The sequence below is a fragment of the Pseudorca crassidens genome, chromosome 12 (genome assembly GCF_039906515.1).
Source record: "Pseudorca crassidens isolate mPseCra1 chromosome 12, mPseCra1.hap1, whole genome shotgun sequence".
Lineage (NCBI taxonomy): Eukaryota > Metazoa > Chordata > Mammalia > Artiodactyla > Delphinidae > Pseudorca > Pseudorca crassidens.
Window position 1 is genome coordinate 23,648,645 of NC_090307.1, and position 22,422 is coordinate 23,671,066.

The 22,422-nt window shown below is 39.9% G+C and overlaps 1 protein-coding gene across 7 annotated transcripts in view; it reads right to left on the reverse strand.

Moving 5' to 3' along the window:
• SKA1 (spindle and kinetochore associated complex subunit 1) overlaps positions 1 to 21,077 on the reverse strand; it is a 36,178-nt gene extending 15,101 nt beyond the window's left edge. For 2 of the 7 annotated variants that reach the window (XM_067699076.1, XM_067699068.1), the window contains exons 1-2: positions 20,840 to 21,077; positions 16,655 to 16,742 (exon numbers count right to left, since the gene is read on the reverse strand). In XM_067699076.1, the coding sequence (XP_067555177.1) occupies positions 16,655 to 16,723 (69 nt within the window). In that variant the 5' untranslated portion in view covers positions 16,724 to 16,742; positions 20,840 to 21,077. Of the gene's footprint in view, positions 1 to 2,943; positions 3,059 to 6,649; positions 6,758 to 8,165; positions 8,317 to 8,745; positions 8,764 to 16,654; positions 16,743 to 20,725; positions 20,748 to 20,839 lie in introns of those variants that run through there. The other 5 variants (XM_067699069.1, XM_067699070.1, XM_067699071.1 and 2 more) reach the window with 5 other exon arrangements.
• Positions 21,078 to 22,422: the final 1,345 nt, after the last annotated feature.

A 22,422-nucleotide genomic window follows, 5' to 3' on the forward strand; every position in this document is an offset into this window, starting at 1 on the left:
GTGCGGGGCCGGGCCGGGGAAAAGGCGGGGCTGGGTTGGCTCGGGCGCGAAAGGCTGCCGCGACAAATGCCCCTCCTACTCCGTGCCGTAACGGGTGATTTCAGTCGGTCACCCAATCCTGACCGTCCAGCAGCCAGGGCCAAGCGCTCGGGGGATCAAATCGCGCGCTTAAACTGGGTCTCCAAGTTGGCTACACCAGGGCAGCGTTTACAAATTCCAGTGTCTAAGCCGTACCTCAAATCAGTAAATTCAGACACTCTGTAAGTGTTGATTTGTTTGAATTAGAATCCAAGCAATATTTACACATTGTTATTTGGTTGATACATTTCTTAAATCTCTTTTAATTGCAACAGGCCTACTTATTTAGAGCTAAATTCTTTTAGCAGGAACGAAGCCTTTCATTGTAGGACTAAATGTAAGGCTTAAAATGTCAACATTCTATGAAAAATAACATAATAACAGAAATTCACCCTGCAGCATCAAGGACAAACATTATCAGATTACTTCCCATGAGAAAATAAACAAGAAGAAGAGAGCGTAAAGGCACTGAATACAAGACGAGAGGGGGGAAATGTGGAAAAAATACAGAAATGAGCAGTTGGATCACTGCCTACTTCTTATTTCCTTCTGGGACTGGTTTACTTGGCAGGACTTCTTCAGCTGCAATGACAGAAACTCTATCCAAACTGACTTAAGCAAGGAAAAAGACTTTATATGGCGTATAAAACTGTAAAGTGTGTGTGTGTGTGTGTGTGTGTGTGTGTGTGTGTGTTCAGTTACAGCTGAACCCAGGTACTCAAGAATACTATTAGGAAGCCATCCCCATCTCTCAGTTATGCGTTCCTCCCTGTTGGTTCCCTTCTCAGGCGGCCTTTTCCCTATGGTGACCTCTGGTACCTCCAGACTTATACCTCAATGGTTAGCAGTTCTTGCTTTCCTAAGAGATCTAGCAAAAACCCCAGGATGGAATCTCAACAGCCTGACTTGGGTCATCTGCCCACTCTGAATCAATCAGTCTAATTTGGAGGGGTGAAATGGTCTGATTCGCTAGGTAGCCTGGAGCTGGAAGCCAGGACAGCCCTACCCAAAACACAAAGTCTGAGAGTAGGACACAGGTAGTTTCTCAGGAAAATCTAGCTGCTTTTATGAGACAAAGGGGACAGGGAGAAGTAAAAACAAAACAAAAACCTGTCTTCTTCAGGGTTATGACTCATTCAAGGTGAAGGAGACAACTTGCCTCACAGAAATTATGTTATGGGGAATTAAAATTTATTGGTATCCCATCTCTTTCCACAGAGAAGCTATGTTCCATTGTCATCCACAAATTACAAGTAGGAAAGAGAGCTATTCTGCATTGGAATGATTGTATTGCTGATATAATTCCTTGGAAAAATTCCAGAACCATTGCTACAATTCACTATTCACTTCCATAGTGTTCTGAGAAGGATTTTACTTATGATACTGATATTGTCAAGTTCTAAATCCTTTATATATTCATCCATTCTCATCTCCATTTCTTTCATTATGTCAAGAAGATTTATTTTTCATTCTTTTTCAAGCTGAGATGGTTGGTTGAGAGAAAGTTATTTGTGTTTGGAATCTCAATAATTTATTTCTTCCAGGATAGCAATGTCCTGACCTGCACCTATCTTCCCTTTCCTGTTGAAGTACCTCTGGACAGTCATGTGACGAGAGGGAAAAAAATGAAAAGAGCAAGATGTAAGAAATTGCTGGACTGTTCCTTGTAAGATATATGAGCAAAAGTAATGTGAACCCTAGTCTTCAGAGAAAAATAGTAATAACAATAACATCAATTAACATTTATTGGGTACTTATTCTAATTCAGGCATTTTACATAAATTATCCTGTTTAACCTTTGTAATAAATTTATGAATACTTAAATTATGATCTGCACTTTACAGGTGAGGAAACTGAGGCTTATAATTAAGTAACTTAATTATAAGCCCAAGTCAATAAATGGCAAAGTGGATCCCTGACCTCAGAACTGTCTTCTTTACCATGATGCTCTGCTGCCTCCCCAGGAGAAAGGGGTCATTTGCTCCCATGTTTTGTGTTTCTGAACCTATAGACTTCCATCATCATTTAATTCCCTCATGACATATCACAACATGAGCAATTTTAGATTACCTATAAATTTGAAGTTTTTGATACCCAATTGACTTTGACAGAAAAGACTTTATTCATACTTTTTGTACTTCTCTTTGTCTTTCTCTTGCAGCTAAATGTCGAGCTTAACCTCTGGATGTCCCTAAACTGTCACTGTAGACTAGAGATCAAAGATCTCGTTAAGCAACAGGCCTCTGCATTTCTAGGCAACTTGGGAAATATTTATTCCTCTGGTTTTGACCGATGACTAGTGACCAGTGGGTCCAATAAGTTTTGGGACAGGTTCATAGCTCTCTAGCGCTGATGGGTCTTCCTTTCTGAGATGCCTCACTGATCACACAGGATAAGTCTGACCTTTTAAGGAGTTATAACATCCAGACAGATTATGTTTTTACATTTACCTATTAAAATACTCTCCTTTAGCTTGTTTTATTTATTTATTTATTTATTTATTTATTTATTTATTTATTTATTTATTTCTGCCCTGCGTGGCTTGCAGGATCCTAGTTCCCCAACCAAGGATTGAACCCAGGCCACGGCAACAAAAGCACCAAGTCCAAACCTCTGGACCACCAGGGAATTCCCTGTTGCCTTGTTTTTAAAAGCCATTTTCTAGATGAAAAAATTAAAATCCAAAGCATGTACTTGTAATACAGATCCCACAGCGACTATTTCTCAATTCTCATTAGCTGTCATAGCAGCTGAGGTCATCCCAGAAAATCAAAACTTGTCACTTTTACAATGTTTCATACCCTAAAACGATTTATAGGGGAGTTTTTTTAAACCAGAGAGGAGAGGAAACAGAAAAAAACTTACCCTTTCCCCCAGTGGTCTTTCTTGAGTCTTTATCTTATGTATAATTTTTTAGTTTTATAGTCAAGCGCAATTTCTGTGCCAGAAGGCTGCTCTTAACAAAGGCCCAGAGGCATGTAATGTGATTAGAGGCAGGAAAGGAAAGTCCCCAGCAAGAAAACTTCCCTCTCTCTCTCATCTAAAAATTCCACCCAATAGTAAGACAGAGGAAGATGCAAAACAAAACCATCAGGAGACCTTTTCATAGTCCCAGCTCAGTCATTAACTGGCTCTGTGAACTTGAGAAATGAACCACTTCTGAGATCACATCCGGCTCAAAGCATCAGACATTTTTTTCTTCAAAAAAAGTTTCTCTCTTTCTGTAACTTGCTTTTTAAATATAAATATGACTAGGTAAGGATAATAGACTTTTACGTTAGAAAAGAGAACTAAGATTGTCCCATGGATTTTCCTTTCCTTACTTATTAACAAATGTACCTCAAATAAGTTTTTTTTTTTTAAAAAAAAAAAAAAAAAACCCTTTCCAAAGAACCACTAATAACTGTAGACAAAGAAAGAGAGATAATGTAAGGTAATAAACATTTAAAACTGATGTCAAGGAGGGAAACAAGATTCTGGAACAGAGAGAAGAAGCAGAGCATGGCCTGGCTTCTAATGACACCACCACCCCGGAAATCATATTGGAGAACCTACATATCTGAGAATTGAAGGAAATCTGAAGATTACCACCTGAGGGATAGTCTTTCTTTTTTCCCTCTTCTTGGCCATGGCTCTCTCTCTAACTGAGTCTAGCTTCCCATTGGAAAATGATCCAAAGTTTGAGCTATTCCTCAAAGCAATTGTCTATTACTTGAAATTGTGAAAAGCAGAACATTGGTTTAGGGTGTCTAACAATGAAAGAAAAAAGGGAGAAAGGAAGGCAAGGAAGGAAGAAACCATGCAAAGAAAATAAAGAAAATGACCTACAGGAATACATATTTAAAGGAATGGAAGAAATTTTATATCCATATGAATTGTATATATATTAATTAATTAAAACTAAGACCTCATAGAAAAGAGAATAAACAGAAACAAAAGAAAAAGATGTAAGGAAAGCATTAGACTTAAAAATATAAATTGAGGGTCCAAACAACACCATTACAGAACTAGTATACTGAAGTACAAATAGCAAGAAATAGAAAAGACACCATTGAAAATTAAGTTAAAAGAGAAGTTTAAGATGATTACAGTACATGCAGTTGAAAAAGAAAAGAAAGTAAAGTACATACAGAGAAGCCCACAGAAACAGAAGATAGAAATGATCCAACATGAGGATAACTGGTGTCCAAAATGTAAAGTTCACCAAAAATGGGCCAGAAGAATCCAAAAGATGTAATAAAGGTGATTACCTAGGGGGGGAAAACATTGAGCCTCTAGATTGCATTCCAGGAAAATTTACTAAGAGATACTCTACAGCTAGAAATATTCAAGTTAAGTTATTCAACTTTAAAGATAAAGAGTTCTTTAAGCATTAAGGTAAAAAGCAAATTGGCTACAAGAAGGGAAAATATCAGGGTGCCTCAGATAACTGCACTTAACTTTTTATTTTGAAAAATTTCAAACATACATAAAAATCGAAACAGTTGAGCAACAAACACTCATATATCCTTCACTTAAATTCTTCAAATGTTAATATTTTGCCATATTGTGATATATATGTACTTCAGAAATATTATTGTATATTGCAAAATCTAGGGAAACCACTTGTATTTGGCCATACTGCTCAGCTTGCGGGATCTTAGTTCCCCAACCAGGGATTGAATCTGCACCATGGCAGCGAAAGCACCAAGTCCTAACCATTGGACCACCAGGGAATTACCCAAAATTTTTTAAAAGAAGAATAATTGTTTACTAATAAAGAATGCTCAACTAAAACCAGAGAAGTTAGGAAAATAAGCCTCTGGTGACAAATAGAAAATAGTTACAAACATTGTTAGTATTAATCCAAATATACCAATAATCACTTTAAATGTGAATGGGTCTAATTACACCAATTAAAAGATAGAGATTGTCAGACTGGATTTAGAAAAAACACACACACACACAGGACCCAACTATATGTTGTCTATAAGAAACCCACTTTATATATAAAGAATCTAATAGATTAAAAGTAAAGAGAGCGGTAAAGATATACCATGATAACACTAATCAAAAGAAAACTGAAATAGCTATATTAATTTTGGACAAAGTAGACTTCAGACCAAGAAAAATTATCAGAGATAAACAGAGACACTACATAATAATAGAGGGGTCATTCTCCAAAAAGACATACAATCCTAAACACGTATGCACCTAACAACAGCATCAAAATACATGAGGCAAAAACTGATAGAAACGAAAGGTAAAACAGACAAATCCACTCTCACAGTTGGAGACTCCAAAACCCCCTGTCAAATAACCAATAGATCAAGCAGGCAGAAAACATTAAGCATATGGTTTAACTGAACAACACTATCAATTTGATCTAATTAGCATTTATAGAATACTCCATCAAACAGCAGAATAAACATCATTTTCAAGCTTGAATGGACCATTCACCAAGAGAGACCACATTCTGGGCCATAAGATATACCTTAACTAATTTAAAAGAATAGAAATAATACATAGTATGTTTTCAGACAACAATGGAATTAAATTGGAAATCCATAGTAAAAAGATACCTGGAAACTCCTCAAATATTTCGAAATTAAACAACAAACTTCTCAGCAACACATGGGTGAAAAAAGGAGTCTCAGGTGAAATTATAAAATACGTGAGGGTTTCACTCCTGGGATGGCAATGTGGGGAGCCCCTAGGACCTGCTCCCCAGCAGAACAAACATAACTAGTGTAGACTGTGAAGGGAAAAAAAGCCATTTAAAATGTCTGGAAGTTGTCTGAAGGGCATACAGAAAATTAAGAAATATTTATTCATAAAGGCTTCTAATACTTAGTTAAGACCAGTGAAAGTCTGTGGGCCTTGAGCCACCACCTCCTTCCTGTCTTTCCAGCTCCAGCTCAGCTTGATGGAAGCTCTACTCCAGGCAGTTGTGGCCAAGAAGACAGTGGGGATCGCTCTCCCCTCGGGTTTCTATCAGGGAACACAGTATCTCACCAGCAGGGCAAGCCACCAGTATTGCTCATTCCCTCTAACTCTGAGTTGAAAAGCCTGAATTTCTGGTGAGAGCGACCAAAAAGTCGGGGGATCCCCTTCCTCTACGCAGCCCCTCCCTACGAAGAGGCTCCACCCCAGGCTTGGCAGGCTGAGACCACTAGGGCCCCAGTGGCCCTCCCTCCAGCTCATTCACAGGGCAGAGGGTCCATGCTGGGAGGGGCCAGCCGCGAAGACCCCACCCAGCACCCAGAGTAGCGGTTCGAGATTTCGCCCTTTGTGTAACATTTTAATTTTCACTTTTGCCTTGTGATGTACTCTTTAAATCTTTATATGTAAGCATCTGTCATTTTAATGAAAAAGTAAACCAGTATGGGCTTTCTTTAAACAGGGTGAGGGTGGGGTTTGGACTGGAAGCAAATATGGCAAGTAGGCTAGCAGTGGTTATAGCCACTGTTACTGCTGTGATAGGATTTTTGTCCCTGCATTTTCAATACACGTAAATAAAGGACGCACGGTCTTAGCTTGAGCTTCTTTAACAAAATTTATAGTCTCGATGTCTTAAACAACAGACATTTACTTCTCACAGTTCCGGAGGCTGGGAAGTCCAAGATCAAGGTGCCAGCTGATTCGCTTCCTGATGAGAACCCACTTCCTGGCTTGTAGACAACCACCTTCTCTCTGTGTCCTCCAGTGGCAGGAGTGGTTGGGTTGGGGTAGGGCAGGGATGAGGAGAGAGGAAGAGAGAGAGAGAGAGAGAGAGAGAGAGAGAGGGACATCTCGTCCTCTTCTTATAAAGGCCACCAATCCTATCAAATTAAGCTGCCCAGCCTCATGATTTCATTTAACCTTAATTGACTCCTAAAAGTCATATCTCCAAATAGTCACAATGTTGGGTTAGGGCTTCAATATATGAATTTTCAGGGGACACAATTCAGTCCATAGCAAGGTTGGCAGTCTCCGACTGAGACTGGGAGGCTAATCTTTTATATCTCTGGCTTCTAGAGTCTAGCATTTAAACATTTTTTTAATTATTTTTTTTTTCAACTGCGGCATGTGGGATCTTGGTTCCCAGACCAGGGATCGAACCCACGCCTCTTGCAGTGGAAGCGCAGTCTTAACCACTGGACCGCCAGGGAAATCCCTAGATTCTAGCATTTTAATGTGACAGAATGTGTATATGTAATAGTAGGATAAGATGAGAGGATCAGCTGCCTATTTAGAGGAAGGGACAAGGACACAAATGAAAGATATTACTTAATAATTTTTCAATAATAAGAAAATCCATCCTCTTTCTCATTCACATATTCTAGAGAATGGTTGCTGCATACAGGGGTATAAAATGTCCAATGCAAACACTAGCAATGTATGAATAATCCCTTGAATCCTGGTAGGCTGTGGGTGACCTGACCTCAAGAGAGACTCAGAGCTGCCTGGAAATTGGAGCATTGGTTTCTATCAGTACTTAAAAGGAAGAAGAGAGAAATATTAATAGAGCACATTTGTAGTACACAATTTCTCCAGTTTTTCACAATTAGAGGTTGTGTTTTAGCACTTTTTTGGGCATATGCTTAGTTCACACAGAGGAGGAGAATAACCACATTGTATCATTCAATACCTTGGCAAGAATCAGACTGAAAACTCAAACGGGATAATTGGAGAAGAATTTAATTAAAAAGCTACCCACAGGGCTTCCCTGGTGGCGCAGTGGTTGAGAGTCCGCCTGCCGATGCAGGAGACACGGGTTCGTGCCCCGGTCCGGGAAGATCCCACATGCTGCGGAGGGGCTGGGCCCGTGAGCCACGGCCGTTGAGCCTGCGCGTCCGGAGCCTGTGCTCCGCAACGGGAGAGGCCACAACAGTGAGAGACCCACGTACCGCAAAAGAGATTACAGAAGGTAACAAGTGATGGCGAGGTTCCCTGGCGTTCACAAACTCAAGGACCAGTTATTATCTCTAAGCACGAGTACTAACGGTCGCATGAGCCTGGGGAGACAGTTCTATGGAGCTGCCACCAGGCAGGAGCTGTGGCCTCTGGTTAGGTTCAGAGCACACCTGTCAGGAACGTAGCAGGAAGAAAGCTGGGAGAATAAGTACCTGCCTCTACTGTCCTCCCACCTGTGGATCTTCCCAGTCCCATTGGCTACATCCATCCTGAAGTCAGAAAGCAAAGGAAACTCTTGAAGTAGTCTGTATAGGTCAGGCCCCCTGGGTCCAGGGCTGGATGGAAGGCCATGGAGAGTGGTTACTGAGGGGCAAGCGGAAGGCAGTCAGGACATAGTTAGATAACGGCATTCATATATTGACATACTTTGTGAATTTGGTAAAATATTTCTTAGAACAGGCATCAATATTTATATATAAATATTTGAAATTGGGTACTGTAATGTTACATAACTGTATCTTTTATTTGATAGACACTTTTCCCAAAGCACTTAAAGGATATAATTATATTGATATTTACAAAGTGGGCAGTTGTCCGATTCTTGAGACAGAAAAGAGTAAATCTTGCCACATTTTCCAGAATCAATCAATTGTGGAAATGGCTGCCGATCAGATCTCTAATAACAGGGCACAGGAAAGCCAGAAAAGACTGTTTGGGTATCATTTATATCAGTGTGTTCATTTTGCTGAATATGTTCTAATTTCCTGGAACTAAGATGTTTTTCTTGCTTACCTTCTGAAAGTTCTTCTCCTTAAGAAAAACGTAGCAATGAAAAGGAAAACTCAGTTAGAATTTCATTTTATTAACTGTCATTTTGATGTCCAAGTCTGTATGATGAGGTAATTGCCATGTTTTGGAAAACTTCTGTCTGCGTGGATGCAACCAAACATACTGAAGTACCTTCTGTATAACAGGTACATTTACAAATCTTGTGTAAGCCTTATTTAAATCTAAATTAATAATAACTCATGCATTTCAAAGGTGCTTATAATAAATTGCAAGGTTTTCAATCTTTGCCTCAAAGATTTATCAGAAATCATCAGAGCACTCTTAGGATTTACTACATCCCCCAAAACTCCAGATAAACTTCCTGGATAATCTAGAAAATGGTCAAATTACACCAGGAATCTCTCACTCAGGAGAGAGAGAGGTCACTCAGGAGTCTGAACTGCAGATGAGGGCTCCTGGCCGCACTCACAGCAAGCAGCACAATCACGCCAGCCCACGTGTGCCTGCGCCACGCCAGTGCCTGGAGCAGCAAAGCTCGGCCCTCCAGAGCTTAGCAGTTGTGCATTCATCAGTGGGGTGGCTCTACTCCCCTTCACCACATCCTAATGAAGCTGCTCCCAGGACCTTCACTAGCCCAGACTTTCCCCTCTGCCTTTTCCCTTGTACCCAGCATGGGTCCTTATCATGTCTTTAACCTCAATGCCTGGACCCAGCTGTTCACCTTCCTTCTCCCCTCCACACAATGCATTTCTGCACTATCCACCCCATTGTTTGTCTGGGTCCAGATCTCCCCATCATCCATTATGCTCCATGAGTCTTGCCCAGCTGTTGTCCTGCCCCTTCCACTCTACCCTGACTCACTGCCATCCATGGCACCTTTGGATGTGACAACAGCATTCTTCTTCATATCTTTTGACTCACACTTGTTATTGTTTACAAAAGTCGAATCAGAGCTGTGATTCAGCTGACAGGAGGGCAGCCAAATAGAGGAGGCAAGGACGGGATGGTCAGGAGTGAGCGCAGTGATCATGGTGGGTCTCAAGGCTCCCTTTCTGAAATGCTGAAATTGATGCACAAGTCCACCCTTGGGCCCTGCCTGCCTCCTTAGCTTCATCTCCCAGTACCTCTTGTTTGTAGGGATACACCCGTGCCCCTGTGTATGCGCCCTGCCAAGACACCCGCAGACCCTGCCAGCCCATCCGTGTTATTTGACCCCCTTTGTCTTTGCTCACGATGTTCTTGGCTATGTCCCTCTTTATTTTCTACCTCAAGCATTTCCATTCATTTTTCAAAACTCAGCAGATAAATCCGCTTCTATCCGAAGCCTTCCTGAACCCCTTCATTTGGGTTAGGTTTCCTTGCAAATTTCCTCCAGCAATTCTGATTCAACTGATCTATGGGTAGGGTTCATGATTAGAATTTTTAAAAAATTCCTCAGATAATTTTAATGTGCTTCAGGGTTAAACACTATTGAGGGAGAAGAAAAGGAAGAGGGGAAGAACCAAGGAGCTGAGGATTTGCAGGTACCAACCTGAGGCTAACTGGTCTCCTTCTGAAATGTAACATTGGGAGGTATCATGGGTTGAATTGTGTACCCCACCCCTCAAATTCATATGTTGAAGTCCTAACCCCACTACCTCAGAATGTGACCTACTTGGAGATAGGGTCTTTCAGAGGTAACCAAGTTAACTGAGGTCATTAAGTGGGCACTAATCCAATATGACTGATTTCTTTATTAAAAGGGGGAGATTTGGACACAGATCCCTTGAAAGGGAAGATGAAGTGAAGAGACACAGGTAGAAGACGGCCAGCCACAAGCCAAGGAGAGAAGCATGGAAGGAATCCTTTCCTCACAGACCTCAGAAGGAAGCAAACCTGCCAACACTTTGATTTTAGACTTCCAGCCTCCAGAACTGCGAGACAACAGATCTCTGTTGTTTAAGCCACCCAGCCTGGCACTTTGTTATGGCAGTTCTAGCAAACCAACACAGGGCGTAACTGTAAGAAATTGCTACAGCCATGCCCTGGATTTACTGATTAGTTACAACTAAGCCTGGGTTCTTCCTGATGATGGAGCTATGTATCATTTCAAAAGACCATGAACTCCAGAGGATAGGTTGTTGTGTCCAATATATTCAGTTTAAGAATTGAGTGAGAATGTTCATTTAATGTTTATGTAGTAATGTAGAGTTAAGCTTTGAGTGGAAAACTGTATTCCCAGATGATGCAAAAAAGATGAGGTATTGTCACGAAACAGAATACTTTATCTGTGTTTGGTACCACTAAGGCTTCAACCAAATCAAAGCTTTACCTAGAACACAGTATATTTGTTGTCTTCTTCAAACTTGATAAAACAGACTTTGGCTTTACCGATATGCTGGTTGGAAGGCTCCCTTGCCACATGGTCACTAGATGTCAGGGCACACCATTCTTTTGAGGGCATCAGCAAAACATAATGCAAACTTAGGGAATCTTGGCCACAGATGGGCAGTCAACATGCTCTAAAAGTTTATGAAATTAAACTTCACTATCTTCTTTTTTAGCACTCGCTTTTTCTACTATAAGAGGAGCACATGTTTTTAATTGAAAATTTGAAAAACACAGAAGAGTATAAAGAATAAAATGAAAACTCTCATTACTCCACCTGTCAGAAACAAACGTAGGTCCACGTGCTTACTCCTAGGATAAAATGCGTAAATGTGGACCATTTCCAGCATTCTCTGTAAACACCCTCTGCTCATGGTTTCCTCTTCTCTCACTTATTATGACTTTTACCCAAACCTAACCATAATCCCAGCTCTGATCCAACCTTACCTAAACCATAATTTCCCTTTTAAATGTATAATGGCTATTTTTTGAAATTTGTTGGCACTGTGGGTGAAAGGATACATTCACCATTCATAGTACTCACCATGGATACCAAATCTTGTGACAACAACAGCAGTAGGTACCAAACGAGGAAAAAAATTTTTTAATTTTATAACAGTCATTTTAAAATACAGGTGAAACACTGACACCTGAGGAGATGTCACAGAGAAATTCAACTTTGGTGAAATGTTTGTTCAAATCTATTGCCTGTGTTTTAAGATTGGGTTGTTCAGCTTTTCTTACTTTTGAGTTTTGAAAGTTCCCTATATATTTTAGATAGATGTCTTTTGTTGGATATGTGTTTTTAAAATATATTCTCCCAGCCCTTCTTGTGTTTTCATCCTCTGAACAATGTCATTCACAGAGCAAAAGTTTTGAGTTTTGATGAATTTCAGTTTCTCTACATTTTTATTTAATGGATCTTAATTTGATGTCATGTCTAAGTACTCTTTGCATAACTCCAGGTCATAAAGATTTTCTCCTATGTTTCCTTCTAGATGTTTTATAGTTTCATGTTTTACATTTAGTTGTATGGTACATTTTCAGTAACTTTTTGCATAAGATGTGAGGTTTGGGCTGAGGTTCTTCTTTTTTTGCATGTGGATGTCCAACTGTTCCAACATCATTTGTTGAAAAATACTATCTTTTCTCCATTGAATTGCCTTTTCATCTTTGCAAACAATCAATTGGCTGTATTTGAGTGAGTCTATTTCTGGACTTTCTATTCTGTTGCATTGATGTATATGTCTATCCCTTCACTAATGCCATCCTGTTTGAATTACTATAGTGTCATGTCTTAAGATGAAGTCGTGTGAACCCACCAAATTTCTTCTTTTAAAAATTGTTTTGGGCTTTCCCTGGTGGCACAGTGGTTGAGAGTCCACCTGCCAATGCAGGGGACACTGGTTTAAGCCCTGGTCCAAGAGGATCCCACATGCAGCAGAGCTGCTGGGCCCAAGCGCCACAGCTCCTGAGCCCGCGTGCTACAACTACTTAAGCCTGAGCACCTAGAGCCCGTGCTCTGCAGCGAGGGAGGCCACCGCAGTGAGAAGCCCGCACACCATGCAGCAACGAAGACCCAATGCAACCAAAAATAAATAAATTAAAAAAAATTGTTTTGGCTATTCTAGTTCCTTTGTTTCCATAAAATTTTTAAATAAATTTGTGTATATATACACCAAAAATTCTGCTGATACTTTGATTGGAATTGTGTTAAATCTGTTGCTCAACTTGGGAATGACTGACATATTAAATATATTGAATTATCTAACCCACGTATCTGACATGTTTCTCCATTTAATTACATCTTCTTTTATTTTTCTCATTAGCACTTTGTAGATTTCAGCATACAGATACAGCACATATTTTGTTAGATTTATACTACGTGTTTCATTATTTTGGAGTTATTTAAATGGTATTATTTAAATTTTTTTGCTTTCAAGTTGGTATGATGTTCATATGGTCACACGATTAATTTTGTCTGTTGACCCTTTATCTTGTAGTGTTACTAAACTACTTATAAGTTATGGAAGCCTTTTTTTAAAGTTATTTTTGGATTTTCTACATAGAAAATCATGTTGTTTGAGAATAAGGGAAGTTTTATTTCTTTCTTTCCAATCTGTATGCCTTTTACTTCTTTTTATTTTCTCATTTTACTGACTAGGCTGTAAGTATGATGTGTAACAGGAATGGTAAGAGCAGATGTTGAGCAAGTGACACCTGTTGGCTAGCAGCAACAATCCCAGGGTGTCAACCCTTCATGGTTTGCAAATGTCAGGATAGCAGAGAAAGACATGACTCTCATAGGCGTCGGATGGAACAATGCTTTCCTCACGTAGAGAAGAGACAGAGCAAGATCAGCTTCAATAGTAAGTGTCTGTCCCTCATAGCCAGCAGGGCTTGCCCAGCAGCTGACACAAGGAAATGGTCTGCATGCACCCCTCTTGTGCTGGAATCCATTACCTCCCCTCCAAGAACAGATATAGCAATGGGGTTGGCCAGGTGCTATAGGACACACACCCATAAGCAGAACAAAGATGTACGCATTAAGCCAGGAACAGGGAAAGATATTCCCAAGCAAAGAGATATGCCTAGCTTGGGCTGTGAGGGCTCTTTATCTCTTTGCTAGGAAATGTTCCAGGTCAAAGGCCTCTCTTATACAACTGTGCAAGGGGCAAGAAGCTGCACGTGACTGCGTTTCCCAACAGCAGACATCCTTGCGTTGTTCCCGTTCTTAAGGAAAAAGCATTCAGTCTTTCACTATTTAAGTGTGGTGTTAGCTATAGATTTTTTTTTATGGATGCACTTTATCAGGTTAAAAAGTGGATCCTGTACCTTGTACCTTGCAACTTTGCTTAATTTGTTTATTATATCTCATAGTTTATTTTTTGTGAATTCTTTGGTATTTTATATATATAACATTGTATCATCAAAGAATAGAGATGGTTTTACTTCTTCCTTTCTAATCTGGATTTTTTTTTCTTGCCTAGTAACTCTGAAATTCCAGTAGAATGTTGAAAATAGTGGTGAGAGTGGCCATTTCTTGTCTTCTTCTTGATCTTAGGTGAAAAGTTTTCAGTCTTTCACCATTTACTATGATACTAGCTGTGGATTTTTTTCAAAGCTATGCCCTTTATCATGTTGAGGAAGTTTCCTTCTATTCCTAGTTTTCTGGGTGTTTTTACCATGAAAATGTGTTCGATTTTTTTTTTTTTTTTTTTTTTTGCGTTACGCGGGCCTCTCACTGTTGTGGCCTCTCCCGTTGCGGAGCACAGGCTCCGGACGCATAGGCTCAGCGGCCATGGTTCACGGGCCCAGCCGCTCCGCGGCATGTGGGATCTTCCCGGACCGGGGCACGAACCTGTGTTCCCTGCATCGGCAGGCGGACTCTCAACCACTGCGCCACCAGGGAAGCCTAAAAAGTGTTAGATTTTGTCAAATGTTTTTCTTCATCAATTGAGATGACCATTTTTTCCTCTTCATTCTATTAATGTGGCATATTACATTGGTTGGTTTTCTTTTGTTGAACCACCCTTGCATCTCTGGAGTAAGTCCCACTAGATCATGGTGTATAATTCTTTTAATATGCTGTTTAATTTAGTTTGCTAGTATTTTGTTGAGGATTTTTTGCATCTATATTTTTAAGGGATATTGGTATGTAGTTTCCTTGTGATGTCTTTTCCTGTTATACTTTGGTATCAGGACTGCTGGCCTCATAAAATGAGTTATGAAGTTGCTATAGACTGAATGTGTCCCTCCTAATGTTCATATCTTGAAACTTAATTCCCAATGTAACAATATTTGGAGATGAAGCCTTTGGGAGGTGATTAGATCAAGAGGTGGTGCCCGCACGAACAGGATTAGTGCTCTTAGGCTCCAGAGAGTGCCATTGCTCCTTCCACCATGTAAAGACACGGCGTGGTGACTGTCACCTATGAACAAGGAAGCAGGCTTTCACCAGACACAGAATCTCCTGGTGCCTTGATCTTGGACTTCTCAGTCTCCAGAACTGTAAGAAATAAATTTCTATTGTTTATAAGTCACCTAGTCTATGGTATTCTGTTATAGCAGCACAAATAACTAAGACAGTGTTGCCTCTTCTATTTTTTGGAAGAGTTAGAGAACAATTAGTGTTAATTCTTCTTTTAAGTTTGGTAAAATTTACCAGTGAAATCGTGTGGTCCTGGACTTTTCTTTGTTGGGAAACTTTTTAAAAAGAATTTTCACACTTTCTTTGTGTGGTAAAATATGCATAACATAAAATTTACCATTTAAACCATTTTTAAATATAGAGTTCAGCGGCATTAAATACATTCACATTATTCTGTGACAATTACCACCATCATCTCCAGAGCTTTTTCATCTTCCCAAAGTGAGACTCTGCATCCATGAAGCAATAACTCACCATTCCCTTCCTCCCCAGCGGCTGGCAACTACCTGGGAGATTTTTTAATTATTCATTCCATTTCTTTAATTATTATAGTTCTTTTCAGATTTTCTATTTCTTCTTGAGATATTTTGGTAATTTTTGTGTTTGTAGATGTTTGTCTAGTTCATACAGATTATCTAATTTGTTGGTGTAAATTTGTTCATAGTATTTTCTGACAACCCTTTTTATTTCTGCAAGATTAGAGGTAAGGTCCCCACTTTCATTTCTGATTTAGTTATTTGTGTTTTCTTTCTCTCACACACACACTCTCTACCTAAATTTTGTTAATCTTTCCTCAGAACTAACTTTTATTTTTGTTGATTTTCTCTATTATTTTTCTATTCTATATTTCATTTATCTCCACTCTGCAAGCCAGAAGGGAGTGGCAAGACATATTTAAAGTGATGAAAGGGAAAAACCTACAATCAAGATTACTCTATCCAGCCAGGATCTAATTCAGATTCGACAGGGAAATTAAAACCTTTACAGACAAGTTAAAGCTAAGAGAATTCAGCACCACCAAACCAGCTTTACAACAAATGCTAAAGGAATTTATCTAGGCAGGAAACACAAGAGAAGGAAAAGACCTACAATAACAAACCCAAAACAATTAAGAAAATGGTAATAGGAACATACATATCAATAATTACCTTGAATGTAAATGGATTAAATGCCCCAACCAAAAGACATAGACTGGCTGAACGGATACAAAAACATGACCCATATATCTGCTGTATACAGACTGAAAGTGAGGGGATGGATAAAGATATTCCATGCAAATTGAAATCAAAAGAAAGCTGGAGTAGCAATTCTCATTATCAGACAAAATAGACTTTAAAATAAAGACTATTACAAGAGACAAAGAAGAATACTACATAATGATCAAGGTATCAATCCAAGAAGAAGACATAACAATTGTAAATATTTATGCACCCAACATAGGAGCACCTCAATACATAAGGCAAATACTAACATCCATAAAAGGGGAAATCGACAGTACCACAATCATAGTAGAGGACTTTAACACCCCACTTACACCAATTGACGGATCATCCAAAATGAAAATAAAAAAGGAAACACAAACTTTAAATGATACATTAAACAAGATGGACTTACTTGATATTTACAGGACATTCCATCCAAAAACAACAGAATACACTTTCTTCTCAAGTGCTCATGGAACATTCTCCAGGATAGATCATATCTAGGGTCACAAATCAAGCCTTGGTAAATTTAAGAAAACTGAAATCATATCAAGTATCTTTTCTGACCACAATGCTATAAGACTAGACATCAATTACAGGAAAAAAACTGTAAAAAATACAAACACATGGAGGCTAAACAATACACTACTAAATAATCAAGACATCACTGAAGAAATCAAAGAGGAAATCAAAAAATACCTAGAAACAAATAATAATGAAAACACGACGACCCAACACCTATGGGATGCAGCAAAATCAGCTCTAAGAGGGAACTTTATAGCAATACAATCTTACCTCAAGAAGCAAGAAACATCTCAAATAAACAACCTAACTTTACACCTAAACCAATTAGAGAAATAAGAAAAAAAAAAAAGAAACCCAAAGGTAGCAGAAGGAAGGAAATCATAAAGATCAGATCAGAAATAAATGAAAAAGAAATGAAGGAAATGATAGCAAATATCAATAAAACTAAAAGCTGGTTCTTTGAGAAGATAAACAAAATTGATAAACTATTAGCCAGACTCAAAAAAAAGGGAGAAGACTCAAATCAATAGAATTAGAAATGAAAAAGGAGAAGTAACAACTGACACTGCAGAAATACAAAGGATCATGAGAGATTACTACAAGCAACTCTATGCCAATAAAATGGACAACCTGGAAGAAATGGACAAATTCTTAGAAAAGCACAACCTTCCGAGACTGAACCAGGAAGAAATACAAAATATAAACAAACCAATCACAAGCACTGAAATTGAGATGATGATTAAAAATCTTCCAACAAACAAAAGCCCAGGACCAGATAGCTTCACTGGTGAATTCTATCAAACATTTAGAGAAGAGCTAACACCTATCCTTCTCAAACTCTTCCAAAATATAGCAGAGGGAGGAACACTCCCAAACTCATCCCACGAGGCCACCATCACCCTGATACCAAAACCAAAGATGTCACAAAGAAAGAAAACTACAGGCCAATATCACTGATGAACATATATGTAAAAATCCTCAACAAAATACTAGCAAAGAGAATCCAACAGCATATTAAAAGGGTCATATACCATGATCAAGTGGGGTTTATCCCAGGAATGCAAGGATTCTTCAATATACACAAATCAATCAATGTGATACACCATATTAACAAATTAAAGGAGAAAAACCGGGGCTTCCCTGGTGGCACAGTGGTTGAGAGTCCGCCTGCCGATGCAGGGGACGTGGGTTCGTGCCCCGGTCCAGGAAGATCCCACATGCCGTGGAGCGGCTGGGCCCGTGAGCCATGGCCGCTGGGCCTGTGTGTCCGGAGCCTGTGCTCCGCAACGGGAGAGACCACAACAGTGAGAGGCCCGCGTAGCACAAAAAAAAAAAAAAAAAAGGAGAAAAACCATATGATCATCTCAATAGATGCAAAAAAAGCTTTTCACAAAATTCAACACACATTTATGATAAAATTCCTCCAGAAAGTAGGCAGAGAGGGAACTTACCTCAACATGATAAAGGCCATATATGACAAACCCACAGCCAACATCGTTCTCAATGGTGAAAACTGAAACCATTTCCTCTAAGATCAGGAACAAAACAAGGTTGTCCACTCTCACCACTATTATTCAACATAGTTTTGGAAGTTTTAGCCACAGCAATCAGAGAAGAAAAAGGAATACAAATTGGAAAGAAGTAAAGCTGTCACTGTTTGCAGATGACATGATACTATACATAGAGAATCCTAAAGATGTCACCAGAAAACTACTAGAGCTGATCAATGAATGTGGTAAAGTAGCAGGATACAAAATTAATGCACAGAAATCTCTTGCTTTCCTATACACTAACGATGAAAGATCCTAAAGAGAAATGAAGGAAGCACTCCCATTTATCATTGCAACAAAAAGAATAAAATACCTAGGAATAAACCTACCTAAGGAGACAAAAGACCTGTATGCAGAAAACTATAAGACACTGATGAAGGAAATCAAAGATGATACAAACAGATGGAGAGATATACCATGTTCCTGGATTGGAAGAATCAACATTGTGAAATGACTATACTACCCAAAGCAATCTACAGATTCAATGCAATCCCTAACAAACTACCAATGGCATCTTTCACAGAACTAGAACAAAAAATTTCACAATTTGTATGGAAACACAAAAGACCCTGAATAGCCAAAGCAACCTTGAGAAAGGAAAACGGAGCTGGAGGAATCAGGCTTCTGGACTTTAGACTATACTACAAAGCTACAGTAATCAAGACAGTATAGTACTGGCACAAAAACAGAAATATAGATCAATGGAACAGGATAGAAAGCCCAGAGATAAACCCACGCACATATGGTTACCTTATTTTTGATAAAGGAGGCAAGAATATACAATGGAGAAAAGACAGCCTCTTCAATAAGTGGTGCTGGGAAAACTGGACAGCTACATGTAAAAGAATGATATTAGAACACTTCCTAACACCATACACAAAAATAAACTCAAAATGGATTAAAGACCTAAATGTAAGACCAGACACTATAAAACTCTTAGAGGAAAACATAGGCAGAACACTGTATGGCATAAATCACAACAAGATCTTTTTTGACCCACCTCCTAGAGAAGTGGAAATAAAAACAAATATAAACAAATGGGACCTAGTGAAACTTAAAAGCTTTTGCACAGCAAAGGAAACCATAAACAAGACCAAAAGACAACCCTCAGAATGGGAGAAAATATTTGCAAATGAAGCAATTGACAAAGGATTAATCTCCAAAATTTACAAGCAGCTCATGCAGCTCAATAGCAAAAAAACAAACAACCTCCCCTTAAGGACCAACGTCCCCCTCATTGTCCTGGACTTTGCCCATTAGATTCTGCCCTCTGTTTGCTATGTAATTAACCTCCTCCCCCTTGAATTTAAAAAACAAACAAACAAAAACAAAACAAAAACCCAGCTCAGATCAATTAATCAGCCAATCAGTAAATCATTCTATACAACTAAATATCCCAGCCTTTAATCATTTTGCTTTTAGCATTGTTTTCCATGAACATTTTTCCCAGTGCATGTTTTAGACCCTCAATAAAGCCTCTTGGTGAATTTTCTAACAACACTACCTGCAGCTGGGGGAATATGTCCCACAGGGCAGTGCAATACAGGATCCGCTATCCCTGTACATTCTATTGCTAAGCTATTTATCATCCAAAATGAAATGTCTGGATTATCTGGCCCATGATCTACTGTGCTGTTCTGTTCTTGACCAGCTCCTGGAGGTCCTGCCCTTTCATCTGGCCTGCCGCAAAAATGTTCATGACAAATTTGGAATTGACAACAATATCCTCATCACACTCAGATTTGTTATTGATTAGAAAAACAGGGTCAGGGACTTCTCTGGTGGCACAGTGGTTAAGAATCTGCCTGCCAATGCAGGGGACATGGGTTCGAGCCCTTGTCCAAGAAGATCCCACATGCCGCAGAGCAACTAAGCCCCTGCACCACAACTACTGAAGCCCGTGCGCCTAGAGACCCTGCTCCGTAACAAGAGAAGCCACTGCAATGAGAAGCCTGAGCACTGCAAGGAAGAGCAGCTCCTGCTCACCGCAACTGGAGAAAGCCCTCAGGCAGCAACGAAGACCCAATGCAGCCAAAACTAAATAAAATAAATAAAAAAAATTTTTAAGTGAAAAGAACGGAAAACAGGGTCAGAATTGGAGTTCAGCTGACAGGAGGGGAACCAGATCAGGAATGTCTGATACACAATGGTCATGGGTGAGCACGGTGATTGTGGCAGGACTCACTTTTTTTTTCCCCCTGAAAAAAGTGCCTTCATGGCTCCCTATCATCTTCAAAGGAAAGCCCAGGTTCCTTGGTATGACATACCGGTTGCCCTGGCTCCTGCCTACCTCAGCAACCAGCCTCTCTAGCCAAGCAGTTAATCCCACCCGAACAGCTGTTTCTGGAGGTTGCCACTTCTGTGTGCCTCCAACCGCACCCTACCAGTACAAGCATGCTCTTTGATACCTCTGAGTTTCTGTTCATCACGTTCTTCTGTCCAGAATATCCTTCGGCCCACAAAATCTTTTTATCCTCTGTGAATAATTCGAATCATCTTTCAAAATTTAAGTCAATAATTACCTCTGCAGGGAATCTTCCTTGATCCGTTTAGACTAGGTCATATTTTTCTGAAATTTGCGTTCCTTTATTATTGATGCGCTTTTAACAATTTAATGAAAGTGTTTGCTTTTATATCGTCTCTCCAACTACATCGTGAGTTTCTCATGGGAAAGGACTGTTATGGTAGTTACCATAATCGATTTCCTGAGCGTCTGCACCTTTCCATCAGAACCTGAGAGGAAGCGAGGAACGGAGCCTATGGGCGTGACCAATGGTGAGGTGAGAACTGCGCAGACTCAGCCATTCAAGGAAGTCGCGAGTCCTGGAGTCTTCGGTTCCCATGGAGACAGAGCCGCTTCCGGTCTCTTACTTGGAAAGTATCCCCTCTGAGCGCAGGGCGCTGATAGGCGTCCTGCAGCGGGAGGTGTAGGGCCTCACTCCCAATGGTTATCATGGTAAAACTCGGGGGTTGGCGGGAGTGTGCGAGACCCTTAGATTTCTCCGGCTTTCCCCATCCTTAGGCCCAACCTAGCGCACCCAACTGGATCGCAGTCAGGGCTCCAGTTAAGAGGGGACTGTGCTCTGGTTCACTAGGGCGGTTTGGCAGGTGAATTCACTACGTACCCTACTCCTAAGAAATATACCCCACTAGTCAGACTCAACATATAAATTATGTCTCTGGAAAATCATAATTTGAGGTCTTGAATGTCCTTCAGTGTCCAAGGTACATCGGGGAGGGGGGTCGGGGATGCTGTCCACTTGTGATAGGTTATGTCCCAAGAGACAGGGCTGAGAGGTTATGTCCCAAGAGACAGGGCTGAGAGGCAGGAGATCTGGGCTCTGAGCTGGCTGTTAACCAGCTTGAGGTATGGAACTAGTTCTGCATCTCTTGGAGTGTGGTCTGTGGTATGTGATGGAGCTGTGGATTTCATGCCTATGTCCCTCAGCCTTCTATGACTGCTTTATGTGACCGGTTCTACCCTGAGAGATGCTTGGCGGAACTGACCCTGCAGACCTGGAAACTGGAGGAAGGAATGCTGCTTGCCATAGAATATTGATAATTTCTGCATAGCACTGTAGAATTGTTGGTATAAGCACCCAAATTCCTTTGTTTCTGCCTAACCAGTACAACACTCTAGTAACCCCTCCATTTGCATTTATGCAATTACAGACATACTGATTTAGCCCCACATTGATTCTGCAATGTGTACAGTATGACGGAAGACACAGGAGGTCACAATTATCCCATGCATTGCTGGTGCGAATGTAAAATGGTGCAGCCACTTTGGAAAACAGCCTTGCAGTTCATCAGATGATTAAAGGTAGAGTTACCATATGATCCAGCAATTCCATTCCGAGGTATATACCCAAGAGTAATGAAAACATATGTCTATGTAAAAACTTGTACACAAATGTTCATAGCAGCACGGTTCATAACTGCTAAAAAAGTGGAAACAACCCAAATGTCCATCAACGAATGAGTGGTAAAATGTGGTAATCCAAATAATGGAATATTATTTGGCTATAAAAAGGAATGAAGTACTAATACATGCTACCACATGAATGAACCTTGAAATTTTGCTAAGAAACCAGTCACAAAAGTC